Source organism: Falco cherrug, chromosome 1 (genome assembly GCF_023634085.1).
Source record: "Falco cherrug isolate bFalChe1 chromosome 1, bFalChe1.pri, whole genome shotgun sequence".
Lineage (NCBI taxonomy): Eukaryota > Metazoa > Chordata > Aves > Falconiformes > Falconidae > Falco > Falco cherrug.
In genome coordinates, this window is record NC_073697.1 from 51529123 (window position 1) to 51547361 (window position 18239).

At 37.5% G+C, this 18239-nt stretch overlaps 1 protein-coding gene across 8 annotated transcripts in view; it reads left to right on the top strand.

Annotated features, from left to right (window-relative positions):
* PPP2R2C (protein phosphatase 2 regulatory subunit Bgamma) overlaps window positions 1-18239 on the top strand; it is a 207549-nt gene that overhangs the window by 163986 nt on the left and 25324 nt on the right. For all 8 annotated transcript variants that reach the window (XM_027814213.2, XM_027814228.2, XM_027814221.2 and 5 more), the window contains one exon: window positions 8366-8530. In XM_027814213.2, the coding sequence (XP_027670014.1) occupies window positions 8366-8530 (165 nt within the window). The remainder of the gene's footprint in view (window positions 1-8365; window positions 8531-18239) is intronic.

Here is an 18239-nt window from a genome sequence, read left to right on the forward strand (position 1 = left end):
AGACATTTTATCTCTTCTCTCCAAGTTATGTGGGAAACAATCCCTGGCTACTTTTAAGATGGAGTTTAGGAAGTTATATATTCCGAAATTGAGATGTCTAAAGGAGGACTGAGAGGGATCTACTTGGTTTGCTGAATCCAGTCCCTGGTATTACAGAGAAATACTCGTTTGTGACAATGTTGGATTTCGTCTGTACTGCCAGGGATTGGATTCAGCAAACCAAGTAGATCCCTCTCAGTCCTCTTTTAGACATCTCATTGATTTCAGGAAAGCAGGTTTATGAATGATTAAATATTGGTTTAGTTTATAATTTGTCCTTGCCTTATGAAGTTGCACTCTTTTCTTGGAACCCGGGCTAGTATGTGGTACATGATGCCACTTATACTACGTAGAATAGTACTGCCTGAAAGAAGCTGAGCTAGGTGACTTAATAGGTCTCACCCATTAATAATTTATATGTACCTGAGGCTCTTCTGGTATTTATGTTCTAAATGTAACATTAAGCATCCCACAATAATTTCAGACACATAATTAATTAATATGCAAATATTTCAACTAAATATGACTTTGCAGTCTTTCAGTGATTGAGTACTGTACACAGAAAAACGCAGATATGCATTTAGAAAGGCAGGTCTTCCTCTGTTGACTCATCCACTTAATTTTGCTCTCAGCTGTGTATATGCACATAATGATTTCTTTGCTCTTGAAAATTTGAATATGCATATGGTTGTTGCTGAAGCAGGCATGTGACTGTGTCTATAGAGGAAAATGTAGGCATTCTGTTCAGAAAAAAACCAAGCCAAAAATCCAGTTCTTAAATAAATTAAAATTTTCCAGTATCTACTTCTGAATTAATTATTCTGCAAGTATTTTAATGGTTGCAATGTGTATGAACAGGCCTTTCTATGAGAAAGTTTGGGTGTAACTTGCACAGTTTTAAATATTCCTAGCAGTGCTATTCTACAGTTCTCTGCTTTCAATGCTTGTAAATGTTGCAGCTACTCCATAGGCAGGTTCTCATATATTAGATTTGCTTCTCTCCAACTCGCATACAGCAAAGTCTGTGACATTTTCTGAATGTATGGCAGTAAAAACAATTTCCTAAAATTTGACTAAGTACATTTAAAATATGTTGATTCTTTTTTCAAGTAATTGTGTAATGCAGACTTGGGGCTTTCTTGCTGCTTTCTGTTTTTATTCTACTGAGATAATGGGAATACAAAGTAATTCTGATGTTACAAAGATCAGAATGAGTCTTTAGACTAATCAGCATTCTGGGGAAAAATTCCAAAAGTGTAATAATAACAACGAAAGAACCTCTCAAAACCAACTAACCAAGAAGAGAATATGAGAATACACACATGCCTGGAGTACTGTGGGCAGGGAGGGGAGAGACCACTAAATCAGAATCTGGAACTATTGCTGGCCCTTAAGCTGACCTTTGCCAAGTCTTTGCCACTTCATGACTCAGTTTCATTCTCTGTAAAACATCGACATTGATACTGACTCTCCTTTGCTTTGAACTTTAATGAATGGAAAACATTTCCTAATACTACTTTTAATTTCTTGCCAAGTATCTCCAATTCTGAATGAAACTTGAAACGGAAAGTCCAGGATTTGCATCTTTGGTTCAGAAGTTTAGTATTTAATTTCTGTCCCTGGCTTCCTGTTCAGCCTTGAACAAATCTTGTTAGTCCCTGAGTCCTTAGGGAGTCTGGTTCCTATCAGCTGCCGGTTAAACCAGTGACATCTTGGTTCCTGAACACATTTAAAGGGTCTGAATGTTAACCTCTGTGTTCCTCATGTTTTGTAAGTTTATAATATTGGAAGACAGAAATAAGAGAGCTCAATTAGGCATGCATCTAGCTGAAGCTTTAGATAATAGATTGTGAGGAAGCACGTGCCGTCTTGTACTGAGAGTGGTATGCAGAGCATAAATGTGAGGCTGTTGCCCAAGGAGCACCACTGTAGCGTGCAGACCTTATTATCCGCACTGTATAAATGTGTATTACTAATAAGACAGTAGGTTGTACTGAATATATCGTCCTATCTCTGGGTGAGCTAGAGCTCAACGGTAGCTTAGTTTTTATACCTCTTGTTTACCTAACATGGCCAAATTCTCTTTCATGGCTACTTCTAGCTGAGTAGCTGGGAAGTTTATTGCTACTACAGCCTCTTAGCTATGACCATGTCTTTTCTTCTTCCAGTAACATCTTCTTTTTTTATCTAACTTTAGGCTGTAATCCTTAAGAAACCTCAGAAGCCCGCAGAACTGTGTAACATTACTTAATCTCTTCTTTGTCAACACTTGTATTTGTTCTTTATATTATAAGCAACCCCTTTACTTTACGCTTGCACAGTGCCTAACGTAATTGACTGTGACTTGGCTATCCACATAGAGCTAACAGGCCCCATAGCAGTTTTTACTTTTCCTGTACCTCATAATCCTGATATGAGGAAAAATACAGGAAAAACAAAAAAGCTGTCAGAAGCCTCTCTACTATCATAATAGCACCATGTAAACAACTTGGATGGAGACATTTTATTGGCAAAGTCAACCCATTTAAATTGATATTTTTAGAAATCACTGCTAGTGTGAGACTGTTGCTAGAGGTCCCAACTCCAGTATGATGCCTGAAGAATCATTTTAAAGACAATGGAATTAAAAATGGAATTGGGCTGACATTGTACTACCAAGTAATTTTCGGTATGGATCAATACCTTGCATTAACAGACATTACGTTCAAGACAGCTTGAAGGAGCTCACACTTATGCAGCAGTTTCTGGTTTTGTGTTTCAAAAGAGTCAAATGGTACAGACAATGTAATTGCAACTCTCTGGGCTTTTAAAAAAAATGTACATGTACATGCTTTTAGTCAAGCAGTGGTGTGAATGCTGTGTGATAAAAGCATTGACACTGAGGCTATTAGGAGTACTTAGAATATAAATACTGGGTCATCTCTCTGCCTAAGGTAAAACACTGGAATTTGAAGAAAAGGCCAAATCCATTAACCTATTGACAATCTATTCCAGAAACCCTTGACTCTTGGACAACAGGTCTGAAAGACAGAGATTCAGAAGCTGGACCCTATCTAACAGTGTCGTGACATGCCAATTGTAGAATTGTTATTCAGCAGTCAAAACAGATGGTATATCTTTGAGAAATGAGAAGAAAGGAGTAAGTGGCTGGTTATTTACAAGTTAGGTTTGATTCTTTCTTTCAGAATAGGATTGATATAATCACACCATGATGTCAAGCATACTGAGGCCTGATTCTGTCCCTGCCTCAGTGATGTAAACAACCTGGAAGAAAAGTAGCTATTTGGAATTAATTCCCTCAGCTGGCACATGGTATAGGAATGATATAATCACCATGTAGGAAGTGTAAAACTGGTAGAGCTTGATTTGTAAGCATCACAGTTCCCTCCTTGTAATGAAAATAGTGTGCATTAAATGACTAACAGAGGAAACCACTCAGAGAAATGCTTATATTAAGTGTAGAGCCACAGCAGGACCACAGTAATCAATTACCCTGAGCTGAAGCCCTGGCAGCTTCTATGAATTGTTATTGATTTCAACTGCTAGTCAGTGAATCTTTCTAGGACTACACTGGAACGTAGGTGTGAGATGCAGACAAAATTAGGAGCTGGAACAAACCTGTGGAAAACACAGGGAGCAGCCAGGTTTGAGAAGATATGTTATGCTGAAGTTTATTTTTTGAAAGTGCTTAAAAATTGCAAAAACCCAAGTCCCACGCAGGGGTAAAAATGAAGTGTCACATCAGCATATATTGAAATTAGAAAGATGAGAATTTTGGTTTTCTTGTGAAGTTATAATGGAAAATTCTGTCTGGCTTTCTAAAGAAAGCCTCCGTCCTCCATTGCATTTCAATAAATGGGGCCAATTAATTTTTTTTTCTGTAGCTGTCATCTGACCGTACAAATTATTTCCTTCTTGTAGTGAACTCACAAGTCATATAAAAATGATTCCAAAGTAATGATACAAAATTCAGTCCTTTATATACTATAGCTTGTGAGTTGCAAGTTTGTTTTCTACAGAATTCAGTTTCTTGTAGAATTCCTTGATGGTTTCAGGAAGACGAAGCAGCTATTTCTTTATGCATACTGTTCTCTTCAAAGGGAATTTAATCTGTTTTGAGGAGGCTGCTATGTTTCCATTATTGTACAAGGAGACTTATTCTGGAACCTTTTTTGCTCAGCAGGAACCCTATGTATTTTCCATATTCTCATTATACATATTTTGGCATGAGCATAAAGCAAGCTTGCTCATTTATATTCTAGCTGATCAAGAGGAGAAGTCTGATTAATGTAAATTTTGGATCAAGGTAAGGGCCATCTTTGTAACCTGCACTAAAAAGAACTTTATGGAGTGATTTCTCCCAGAGGAGGGTATTTCTGTTACATCAGTGGCCCAGAAGCAGGGGAACAAATTTTGTTCCTCCTTTCATCCTCATTTTACTATCAGCTGCACAACAGCAGCAAAAAATACTGGATTAGAACTAAACATACCATATAACTGAATTGCGTGCTTGGGTTGCATCCCTCACTGTGTATCATTGCAGGTTGTTAATCATGCCTTTCCTTATGCTCTTTCCTCCTTCCTTTCCCACTGCTTTGCTTCCCTCCCTCCCCTCCCTCAGATCTTTCCCTAAAGCCTCCTTTCTCCTCTCAGTCAGGTTCTGTCCTGCCTCCTTGCTCTCCTATGTTATACCTTTGTTCCTGAATAATTTTGGGAAAGAATATAGACACTCTTAGCCAAAGTTAAAGCTTGCATTGCCTTAGAGTATCTTTGTATGTTTTCCCAAAATTAACTCCTGGACTTGTAACTACTAACTCAACTCTAAGAGCGTCATGTCTCGCTGTTGTGGTCTCCAAGCAAACTAGACCTTTAATTTCCATTTTGGAGGGGAGGCTGGGTATGTAAGACAGCAAATGGTTGGGTTAGGAGAGACACACCTGTTCTGTTTTTCACAAGCAAGAATATACTTTCTGTTCCTTGTTTTAACGTTAATGAATTAAAATACTTGCCAGTGCATTCCAGCCCATGGCTGGCAACGTACCAGTTCAGCTTTTCCTTAGTGTAGTTATCTACTAGGGATCAAAATGCCTTATTCTTGGTAAGCACTTGTGGGAGTCAAAGCAGTGTAAGGACCTTTTTCATTTTCTTAGGGGCAGTTACTACCCTGTTCATGCACGAGAACCCCAGCTTTTTTAGGACAACAGAAATGTATTATAGTGCACTGCCAATGGTGAACTCTTTGGTCTTTCTGTCTTAGATAGCTTTGGTCCTAGTTGTTTTTGTACATGCTCTGAAAATGAACCATGTTGTATGTGGCACAACAGCAGTCAAATGTGACTGGTATTTGAGATGTGAATGAACTGGGGGAGAGGGACCATGCCCCACTCAAGACATCTCCACGAGATGTGATTGCGAGGGAAGATGATAGCATAGGAGAAGACTCTACAGATTTATGCCATTGGAATACTTTTCCCTTTAGCAATGGAATTTTCATTTAATCAGTTTCTGCCAGATTCCCTCTTCTTTGAGCTCTTCAAGTTCACCAAAGGGCCTGTTTCTGAAGCACACTGTTTGGTCCAGTTTTTTATATATTTTCCTGCTGTGCAACGTTATGCTTAAAAGGAAGAAAAAGACACAAAGGGAAGATGGAAAAATAGAAATGTGAAATGTCTCATGGGAGATGCTTGCCCTTACCATGTACGCTAGTTTAAATACAGTTCCTACACATCACATGTCAAGCTGTACTTGATTGTTTTCAAATAGATGGCAAAAATCATGAGAGGAGGAAAATGTTCTTTTGTGTGACATGTTCTTCTTTTGATCCATTGGGTTCTGTGGCTGTCAAAGCAAGGGCTGTTTTTCCATCTATTATTACAAATGCATTTGGGGTAAATCTCTTCTGCAACTCTCTATTCCCTTGATTGTTTACATCAATACAAGTGTTATTGTTTTAATTTTTCTAAATCTAACGAAAGGATGAATTTTCAGTGGTGCATTTTCTTTATGATCCTCAGTAGGCGATAAGTTTCTTTCTCAGTGGAGATTTAGATCACATCAGGAAATGCAGTCTGTTTCAAGTATTTTCTGCTTTTCTGGCAGGAGAATGGAATATTTAATTTCATTATTCAGCATAAGGTTATTCATTTCATGCAATGAAGGAAAATTCATCAATATTGTCTTCAGCATCCAGAAAAATGATACTCTACCGTGACTGTTTCACATACTCTATTTATATTTTATATCTTTCTCATCACTCAGCAATTATTCATCTCTCTGCTGAGAGGTAAAATTCATGTATTGAGTTACTATAATTTCTCTGAACTCTGAAAGTGATTCAGTCACTGAAAGCAATTGCTTTTACTTAAAGATATTTCTTGAGACAGATTTACCAGATACAAATAACCAAATAAGGGTTATTTTTTCCAGTTTATTTTCAAGAAATATTTAGTGATGCTTTATAAAATGGGTAAGTCAATGTTGCTACATCTTAACATTCATTGAGCTAATATTAATCAGGATGGATTCTTAGAGATGAATGCAAATGTGATAGTGCAAGTAAGTGGGAATGCAGTTGAAATGCAACATTAATTCATTCCCGGTTGTTATTAAATGTCACAAGATATTCATAGTTTTGCTGATATTTTCTTTTTTAAATCACTCTGTGTAAAAAAAAAAAAAAAAAAAAAAAAAGGCATCACTATGATGTATTTGTCTGTACAAACTCATCAAGATAATTATTCTGAATCTTTTGTATTATGTTTTATTTCATTGTAGCATCCCAGATCTGCATTTTTGGGAAAGATCAAAGTATAGAATGTAAAGGTGGTGATAGACTGTACTGCATTCCCACAGAAATCAATCAAAGGTCTTCCAGTTGGGAAGCAGGCACAGTGGGAACAGAAACAGGCTTAGTATCATGATATGTGATTCCTCTTGCCATCAGTAAAACAGATTTTCTCATTTATCTTGTCCTCTGAGATGTTTAAATTTTGAACATCAGCTGATTCAAATTTTATGTTCAGGGAATCCAGGCACAGAGATGATTTGTGTTTAGTGCACTGAACTAGGACTCAGTAGATCTGAATTTGTTCTGTCATGCATTTCCCATGTGATCTTATGCAAATCCTTTATTGCCTCTCGCATAGCCTCGTCAATAAAGTAGGGTAATGTTACTCTTCTTCTTGTTCGAAGGATTTGTTAACATTTGGATGGCTTATCTACAGTGGATTGCTGAGGGCCGTATGAAAATGTACAATCTTATTTAAATGTACTACTTTACATATATATCCCTTTCATTTTATGTTTCTGCATCTACTCTCTTCTTACGGCCCCCTCATGGGACTTTTTCTTTCATTCTTTTCTTTATAAGCAATATTCCACAGGCTGGCCTTCTCCTCCAAATACACGCCAATCGGGTCTGGGGTTTTAGGCTCATCAAGGCAGGTAATATGTATGGGTGGATATATAAGTGCTAGAGAGGCAGTATGTGAGCTGTACTCTGTGTGGATAATTTTTGGTTATCCAGCTGACAGGTTTGTGCTTGGGAAACTAGATCTTTGATGTATTTTTTTTTCCAGATATGTTCACTTAAATGACAGATCTACAATTCTCTGACACTAGAAATTCATATTGATTTCAGTAGTGAGCATCATTCATACAAAACCCCAAGAATGCAGTTTCAGATGCTTTTTTCACAAGTATTCAAATAGCACAATCAATACTGCCCACAATTTTGTTTTTAGAAAGGAGGTTATATTAGTATATATTCACACAAAACTATTTACATAAGTGCTTCTGTGTTTGCCACATTTGCCTTTGCAAGAGAAGTACATTCATTGTTTGAGGCTTTTAACTTAAGCTATGTGTATTTTTTAGCTTAATTTGCATGGTCATAAAAGCCAGTGAGCTTTTACTGAAGTGAGCAGATCTGAGCTGTGCATTGTTCCCTATCAATCAGTATTATCTGCGACAGAGCAGTGATTTCAATAGCAACTACAGGAGATATAGCTACCTGCTCTTTGTTACTTTTAATGAAGGTGAGAATTCTATATCCCCTGGAATACTGTTTCTTTGATGTCTCTGCACAGTATGGGCACATGTTGACCCACTAATAGCATCTGCTGTAAAACCATTGGTATCTAGTGGCTCTTTGGCATAGAAGGGGCAGGTATGGAAATTTAAAAACACCCTACTGCCGAACAAATGGGTACATCTTTATCTAAAAGTGTTAAATCTATGGACATTTACATGCTTCTTTCAAGAAGGCAGTAGGAGTCATGGTTTACCTGTGAACAACTGCATTTTCCTTAATGAAACTTCCATTCAGATATTGTAGATATAAAGCCAGCCAATATGGAAGACCTGACGGAAGTGATTACAGCCTCTGAGTTCCATCCCCATCACTGCAATCTCTTTGTCTACAGCAGCAGCAAAGGATCCCTGAGACTCTGTGACATGAGGGCATCAGCCCTCTGTGACAAACATTCCAAGCGTAAGTCCTTGCTTCATTGAGCCCCAGATGTCATTAAATTCTTATTATCCATGGACAGCATGTATATGTGTGCATACCTCAGCGTATTAGCTTCTCTGTTGCAGGCACACTTGAAAATAAAACATCAAAAGGAAGAAAATTTTCTCATCTATACAAGTATTACCTATGAACTTGATAAGTCATGTCTGTGACTGGTTGCCCTTGTGGTTCTTACTGTAGGAACCAGTGAAGAACCCACAACTCTCTAGCAAAAGAGAGACGATTCCTTTCAAATGAAATATCAGAGGGCTGGGGGAGGTATTTCAAGTAGATAAGCATACTGTTTGAATACACCACTGCTGTTCTAAATACTGCAGCAAGTAAATTTTGACATTCAAATAGCATTCAAAATTTTGAATCCATTTTCTGGATTAAAAAATATCAGCATCATCCCTAAAAATTTAGTGCAGCGTTCCCTGTATGTACTTTTTCAATAGCGTGTCTGTAAATACAGATACAGAGGAAATAAGTAATTGGGGGAGGGGGACACGAGGGACAGGGAAGATACTGTGTTAGTATGGAAGGTGTCATCTGTCCTAAAGTGATTTTATGTAGCATGTGAGACTTTGAGATGGACCCACCAATTCATGACAGTTCACATCTGAAACTTGCATAAGAACAAGGAAGCAAAGTGTTAAAACCATGGGACTGTCTGTGTTCTCAAAGGATGAAGGAAAATGCATGTTCCTAATGTTTTACTATATTGGATCATAGTCTAGATAAAAGAGAATATGGTTCTTCCCACCAGTAATCTGGCAAGTCTAGCCACTTTGCCTTGTGCAGACCACCTCTTTATTACTGATCTTCTGAGACTGAAAACCACCAGACAAAGGTATTGGCTGGTATCTATGAGGAGCTGAGAACCTGGTGATTGAACTGTGGTTGCTCTGCTTTAGCCACCTTCGAGGCTGGGGCTTCCAGGACACTTCTGTCTCACAGAATTGGGTCTTTAGTTTCTTTTGCAATGTTGAAACACTGGAAAGGAAATTCAAGAGAAATCCTTTTAGTGCCAGAGCCACATAAGAGGTTTGATACCCTTCTTGAACCTTTTGAGCTAGGCAGATCTTATTAGTAGGGCAGGAGAGGAGGAAGAAAACATTTGAATATTTAAGTGAGATACAAGTAGTGCACAGATTTAGCACATAGCTATTTTTTTAACTGAAGTAAATGTAGTTAAGAGCCTATGACTAGGCCTTTTGGCCACAAGGAGAAGTGCACATGCTCAGAACCTCTTAGGTTGTGGTCTCCTATTACAGAAAACAACCTTTCAGGACCATTTCCTAAGCAGAGGAGTGGTTTACCTTTGTTAGCTATATCCTCTTGTGCTTGTAGGGGGAATTCTATGACATGAAGTGAAATATGAGCATGACACAGTCTAGCACATCGCTGTTGAGTTATCTTGTCCCACTTAATTGTTTTGTTCCATAATGCTTTCCTTTCTTCCTGCTAATAAGGCCTCTGTACCCCTGTAACTCAGTGCCAAATGCCAATCATAACTTATTAAACAACAATACAGTAAGCCTGGATGAAAGAAGGCATTTTGTGCCAGAAGGGAATGCAAGGTCTCATGGTCATTGATTAAACTCCATTTTCCAGATCTGTGAGTTAGAAAATAGTCATTTAATGTAGCATTGCTGCACTGAACTCAAGTCAAGCTCATTGAGAGGCTGAGTGTGTATAATACAAAATTGATACAGCAATGGTAGAACTGCGAAGTGTTAAGAGAAATAGGCCCGTGTAGTGCTGATTGGAGTGGTGTGAGTATAGCTCTCAGAGGCAAGAAAAACTAATTATATAAAGCCCATAGCAACCTGAAAGAATATATAATAAATAAACAATCAGTCAGCAAAATCAAATATTTGCACGATTGCCTCTCCAGTATCTTTACTGTGCATCAGATTCCTCTCTACAGTTGCTTTACACGTGCTATATGTTCATGATCAGTACTCTATTCTCCTAGCTCAGCTCACCTTTCAATCTTTCCTCATAACTAACTTCACTTCTGAACCAAAACAGCTACAACTATAGTCACTGTAACCTCTCATGTTCTGCAATGCAACCCTATTTTCTCAATTCAGTCTAACATCACTATTTCAGATGCTGTTCCGATGTTGTAATGGTGTGCCTATTTTTAGGGATAAAAGATACAATGTAAAACTTAGAAAAAATACCTGGATGCGAAGCATATGAACTTTTTGGTCTACTCCTTTTTCAGGCCCTTTGTTATCCAAATCTCTGTGGCTTGGTTGAAGTTGGTTGCAGCTTTTGGGGGAAGGGCCCTTCTGTTATTACAAGTCTAGAGAGTGCCGTGAATAATTTACTGTGTCATACTGTATAAATAAATTACTAATATGTGTAGTGTGACTGGCACAAGATGTTAATAAACTACAGTGTTCTTGAAGAATTCTGGTTTGCTAAGCTCACTGGCAAAATCTGTTTGTTTGGCATTAGTGATAGCAACACTACAAGGTTTCCCTTAGAAATCTTTTATGGCTCTGATGTGGAAGAGACAAGAGACTTCTTCCATATCTACTCATCCTTGATGCCTATGCTGAGATTTATTAGCAAGCTGCCAATTTGTGTGATGAGTTGTAATGGGGACCTCTGTCCCTTAGAAAAATTATCTCAGAACCAAATCTATCCATAAGGCATTGAAAAAATATGAGGTCTGTAGCTGAATGTTAAATGGTCATTGAGATACCGATAAGGTGTGATAAAAATGTGTTGTTTTTCTAATAGACTACCTGAAACTGCTTCTTAGAACACCTCTTTAATATATCATGCAATGCTGAGTGAGCAACCAGAAGCAAAGCATATGTGGCCATTACAAATGGATATCCAGGAAAGCCCAATCTGTAACCATAGGGGAGATAAGTACGTAATAGTGTTCTGTATTATTATCAGACTTTCCAAGTAGTGGGACATAATTCGATCAAAATATTCTGGAGAGGAGGTGAAAAAAGATATTAATATTTCTGCTTATTTAGAATATTGCAGGGATGGGAATATGGAAGAAGGTGTCCTTGCAGTCCATGGGGTTATAGGTAAAGATTTAAAACAGGTATGAAAGTCAGACTCAAGCAGGAAGAAATAGGGGATTAATTTAAATAATCTGGAAGCTTTCATCTAAATAACATATGTGGCAAAATACCCAAAGGTCATCCTTGAGGTGTTATTCAGGCAACGTGCATGGCAATGCAGTGTAGAAAGAAGTCAGTATATGGGAAATGTGTGACAGCAGCAGAACAAGGGAAACTAGCAGCTGCAGAAGTATTCTTATTAGAGCAGTTAGCTGGGAACATCCAAGAAATAAAAGAAATACCCCCCACCCCGGATACCACAAATTCTCATGCAAGGGATTCAGGTGAAAAGGAAGAAAAGTGTGAGGGTACTGTTGCAGTAAGAGCATCCGGACTGGAAAATACTTCAGCAGTACAATATGCAACTGTCCGATTAACAAATAGTTGCTAATTTGGTTTTGATCTTTTCTTGCTAATATTCTGTTCAGAGCTCCTTATAAATGTGCATGGAGATAATATTCTTCCAAACAACTTGCAGACCAGATAGAGACCTTGTTTCAACAGATCATCTAGTAAAGCAGTCAGCTAAAGAAAACTGAGCTTGAGCATGTGACATTGGAAAAAATGAAGAAAAATGAAGAGCTTTTTCAGTAATTAATCAGAATTATTAAATTCAGTTTTAAGTGGTAAATAGGAACTGTATAGTTATGAAACATGGAAATTTAAATCACTGGAATATAACTCCTATTGATATTCCATGTAATAGCCTTAATATATTAAAGTCATTGCACACTTCTGAAGTTGTAATTTGTTTAAATTCCATATGTTGCTTTAAGGATTTTTTTTAGTGTTAATTTCTTAATACGTATTTATAGGCTAAACCCCTGTTTCTAATTATCCATTACCCTTGTGCAAAATTTACAACAAAACACTTCAAGGAAAGAGGAGCTGCAGTTTCAGGTTTATTGTTCCATGTGCCATGGTGGTCTTCAAAATACAGACCTTTAGGCTGCATAATGCAGTTAGCCTCTGTCTCTGTTAGTTCATGCTTTCCGTCCTCCATACAGACTTCATAAGCTTCTGACATCTGGGTCTGTAGCAGGAGCCATTTAAAGCCCCCCTCCCTTTGACTGAAGAAGCATTTGTAGATGTCCTAACAGCTGTCTTCTCTGGACTCTCCCTGAAAGGGACAAAGCAACTCAGCTGGTGCCTTCCCGATTCCATGGCATAGGTAATCAATATCTGAAAAGTATAAAATGATCTATGGAGCAATGCAGAGTGAATTTGGCATTTGGTTTGTGACCCAAAGATGCCACCCAAAGTCCTTTTCCACGTTTTTATTTTAAATCCAGGCATGAAAGAAATGCCAGCCCTTCCCCAAGGATAAGTACCACTATTCTGTCAGTCTGGCATGTAACTCAGTTCGGTTATCTTCTGGGTTTTTTGAGATTACCTTTGATTTTAAACTTCAGAATTCAGAACTGTGGAAGCAGCCAAAACAGAAATCAAGGATAATCTACTTCAACATGTTGAATTTTTCAAAATAGATGAATTATATATACCAGTCATTTAAAGGAGGTTGGCATTTCAGACAAGACAGCTTTCAGACCTCTAGCTGAATATGGATTATCTTTCATTTGCAACAGAGAACAACCAGATGCACAAAAAGGCCTGTGACAGACTATCCCTGCTGGATTTGCTAATTAATATTGACCTTTCCAAATGAATGACAGCTATTGTATGACTGGAAAAGAGACAACTTGTTTTTCTTCAGTGTAAGCGTTACATCTAAAGTACGCTTTTTATTTCTGCATCTGGTCTCATGTCAGGCTATCATCTGAGAAAGAGACAGTCTCCATTCTCCTTTGTGCATTGAGAGGCCACTGTCAAAGTAATGTCCACTTCAGGCAAAATCTGCAAGGTTTCATGTGACAGGAGTGAAACTTATCTAAGCTTCCGTAATGATTTGACTCTGTGCTTCAGTAAAGGCTTGTTCTGCTTATCCTAATTCTGGATTTATTTTGTAAGCATGCACTACAAAGGCATATATTCATTGGTGATTTTATATCCCCAATGAAAAAATGTGCCTGTATTCTGATAATTTTGTAATTATGACTGTCACTAAAGATCTGTTACTACAATTTCACGCATGCTAAACTAGATCCTGGAAGGGATCCTTCCTTGTGCAGGGATCCCATTGAAATTTGGTAGAACATTGCCTTTAGCATGGCTGTAAAGCTTCCATTCTGTGCAGTTTGGATGAATGTATAATAAAGACATTTAAAACATGGCTAATTAAAATTCAGAAGTGTTCATACAGAAATGCAATTATGTCTATGTAATATTTCCTCCAGTTGTGCAAGATATGTTAAAATTAAATCAGAGGAAGGAAAAAACCTGATTTGTGTATTCCTAGCTATCAAATCGTAAGAGGAAAGAGAAAAGCCTGAAGCAATGGTAAATGATTTATGATTGAAGAGGTGTTTCATTAACCCCTCTTCCCCAACCACACACAGATAAAACAAATAATTGCTGTAAGAATGCTTTAATTATTCAGTCTATTAAAATCCCTGTCTTGTTTGCTTAATTTTGTAATAGCAACAAATGCTGCTTTTCAATGTCTTCAACATTATTCTTTCAAGATCCTGTTTCACTAGGGGGAAAAAATCCCCACTTATCACTCACCTTACTTATCAAGTTTGGAAAGACTTACGCATGGATTTGGCTATAGAGAAGTAGTAGTTTTATGTCTCATTAACTCCATGGGATTGCTCACAATGCACGGCATTAAACACGCACATAAGTTATTGTGAGACCGAGGTTTAAAGAGGCTTGATCTTTTAGATTAGCTTTGTGGTTTTTCACTTCCTTGCTCTCTTTAGCAGCATTTCTCTTTATTAACAAACTCACTGGCTAAGTTACATTAATAAAAGCAACTCTGTAGTGAAGCTCCCACCCACTGATCTTTAGCTATTGATCTGCCTTTCCCTTTCAAGCACTAATGCACTATCCCTTGTGGTTTGTGACAGGCTGCAACAACTCACTGCAGATGGTAAAACAGATTCTTAAATATTGATTGGCTCTGCTTTTAAAAGCCATACTCTCTAGAGGTATTGATGAGAAGCCTAGTTTTAATATTGTGTCATTGGATAAAGGAATGCTTTATGGTAGGTGGTATTTCAGTGTGTGGTGTGGAGGTAACTTCAGAAGCTTGCTTTTACTCAATGAAGACGATGTGTAAGTGACCAGGGCACGAGGAGAGATGCTCTCTAAATTATAAAAAAACAAATAGAAAATTGACATACAAAAAGATACTGCTTTTTCAGTTTAAAACAGTATAAGCAAATACAGGCTATGGTAATATCAAATGCTAAATAGTGTGTTTAGTTGTTTTACTGTATAAGTCATGAAGTATATTGTGTTTTAGATTGCTTATGAACGTAGAATCAAAAATTTCTACACTTGTAGAACCCTTTAAATTAGTGGAGACCATGAAGGCAGGATTGTCACGTTAGCAGAACGTCCTGATCTTGGAAGAAAATTTCTGAAGGAGGTGAATGTAAGAGCGGATTGGCTTAATAGAAAAACAGTAAAACATTCAGAGATAGTGAAAGATAAGTAAATAGTAATAGTAAATCAAACAAGTATCATAAATAATGAAGGTAAAAGGCATGAATGGACATGAATTTCAAAGAGAGCTTTGCAGTTGGTCTTGATTCACTTAGAGTGAACTCAGGAACTCTTTTGTAATGAAATCCTAAAGTGTATTTTAACAGTGCATAATAATGACTATACCCGGGAGAACAGAGGTCCTTCTAGCCCAGTATTCTGGCTCTGATAGTGGGCAGTAGCGATGTTAACAGGAAATACAAGAACAGAGCAAATGTATAATTTTTAGCCTCTGCACTTTGCAGTTGGAAACTTGGGGTTCATAGACTTTAACGAGAGTGAACTTACTGCATTTAACAATACTCAAATGCATGTTTGTGGGGTTTTTTTCTTGAACTTGTGCAGTTACTTTTGAACATGTGTATAGTTTTTACTATTGGCAATATCTTTCAGTAAAGTCTTTAGCAGCTTAATTAGGAATAGGATGAAGAACCATCCGCTCTGTGCTTACCCTTTCCTAGTTTCACTTGATGACCCCTATTTGTTGATTGGAAGAGACAGTGTACAAAGTGAACTGTCGTTCCCTATTCATCCTTTCCATGCCACTTTTAATCACAAACCCCTCAGTCTTTCCTAGGCTGAGGCACCCCAGTCTATTTAGTCGCTCCCTGCATGGAAGTCATTTGATACTTGTGGTTGTTGTTATTGCCCATTTTTGTGTCTTCTTGAGACCTCTACCACATTAGAGATAAGACCAAAACTTCACATAGTTCAAGATGTGAGCACATCTTGAATTAAATGGCACACACACACCCCACCCCACCCCATGCTTTCTGTATTGAACGATATGAACAACTATCATGGAGTTGAAAAAATGAATGTGATTAGTATTTTTATATAAATTCAGTGATATTTAGGGTTTTTATACTAAACCTTATGGAATATGTGTGGTGGAGCAAATCACAGCTGTCCTCGGGGATGGTGCTAATTTACCATCTAAACGTATTAGAGTGCAGTTGAATTGTAGGATTTTTAGCTTAGGATCATGTTTTGTGAGAAATATTTGATTAGTATAGCCATGTATTTCAGGAAAAAAAGTTTAGAAGTGTTTATGTAGCAGCTATAAGGAGAGCATATTGGTTTTGTTCCTTTTGCAAGTTGCTGTGGCTGGTCTGTCAAGATGGGTGAAATTCCATACATTTCCAAGTACTGTTTTCTAGTAGGTTTTATTCAGGTATCACAGCCATTTTCATTTGGGATCTAAAATAAAAGAGAGACTTAAATTAGAGGATAATTTTTTTGGCTTGGAACATCTGTTTTCTGTTTTCATGAAATTTAAAGCCCGCTGGGAGTTTACCTGATCCACTACTAGTATTTCACATCCAGTTGAAATACACCTGTTGTGTGTGTACCTGTATAACTCAGAGGTTGTCTGTAGTAAGTCCTTAATTCAGCCTAGCTGCAGACTCTTTGCATGCTTGGATAATAAAAAAGAAAATTATTTTCCCTCTCTCGTTCTAGCATTTTTGCTGACTGACCTCTACAGTCCTCTCCCTCCTCATTAACCCCACTGCCTCTTTTTCCAGTGTTGCCAAAACTGTCTTCACCCATTTGTAGCTGTGACCCTTGAACAGGAATCCAATGATTTTCTGCACCCATTTTTGGTCTTCGGAGGGAGGGAGAGAGTTATTTCATGGTGCAGGATTTCCTAGAACTGAAATCTAAGTAACAACACTTAAATGCTATAAAACCAGAAGTTTTCAGGACAGGAAACTGTAAGCCATATCCTAGAAAGAAAGCTTTAATAAGATATTATTTGTTCAGACATAGAAAGAAAATAGCTTTGTTTTTCTGCTATAGGGAATGACTATTTAAAACTGCTTACAATTTTATCCTATGAATGATGGAATTTCTTACCAAATCTGTGGAGCTGATAAACTTTCATCTTCAAGTTTTCCCTGGTTTGGTTTTTGTTTCCCCCTAGATAATCACAGATTCTACAATATATGTAAGCATCATTCATCTTTGCTTTTCTTGTTAAATATATTTGGCTTTGTAATAGCAAAAAGTTGGGTTTATCCATAGTTCTGCTATTGGTCAGCAGTAACAGAAATTTTCAAGGTTCATACCTTTATGCCTTAAGGAGTACACAGTGTTAGCATCAAGAGGCTTCTTCCTTGCTAATTCTCGGTTTCTCTTTGTTTTGTTTACTGATATTTAACAGTAGACCCTTGCAGTTATCATGAAGTGCTCAGACCACAATAACAAAATTTTACCAAAGTTTGTACGCTGTTTTGCTCTCTTAAAAGCAATGAAAGATTTTTTTAACTGAATAATTCACTTACAAATTCTGACTGAAAGTGAAAAGTAGCTCCAGATAAACTTTCATTATTTTAGGTAGCTTTTCTAACCCCTGCCCCGTATTACCTCAGATACTGTTACTGCTTTCCCTTTAAATAGATAATTCTTTTTTCTGTTTTTAAAAAAATTACTTGTGTTTGTATTTTGGAACTATTTGTCTTGCAACACTGCTGCAGGTGCTTGTGTTTTTACTTCATCCAGGCAAAAGTGTGAAGGTAAGAGGAAAAGAAGTGGAAGGAATGTTGAAAATTCAGCTGAGGAATTCCTGAAGGCCCTATATTATAATGCAGAGATTCCTGCATACTCCTTGTTGCGATGATTTTGGGAGGCATACAGGATTTTGTATGCTGTATTGGATTGTGACACTGCACCCACCATATGAGCCATTTTTAGCACTATGATTATTTTTTAAAGTTCACATATACCAGAATTTACACCCTGCAATGATTAAAGCTCTGCCCAGCAAATAAAATATTAATTTTCCGTGGTTCTGGCATCTGGAGAATACCAATGACTCCATAAAAAAATGTGCATCTTTGGAGATAGGACAGCGAAAGAGAAAAACCTTTTAGGTGAACCTTGGGGTTTATGTTTTATGAGGCTGAGTTATTCTTGGCTATTGTTGGGGTAATTGTTAGTTACATTCTACTCACTGTTTTTCGGTGGAGTGCACACAGTAA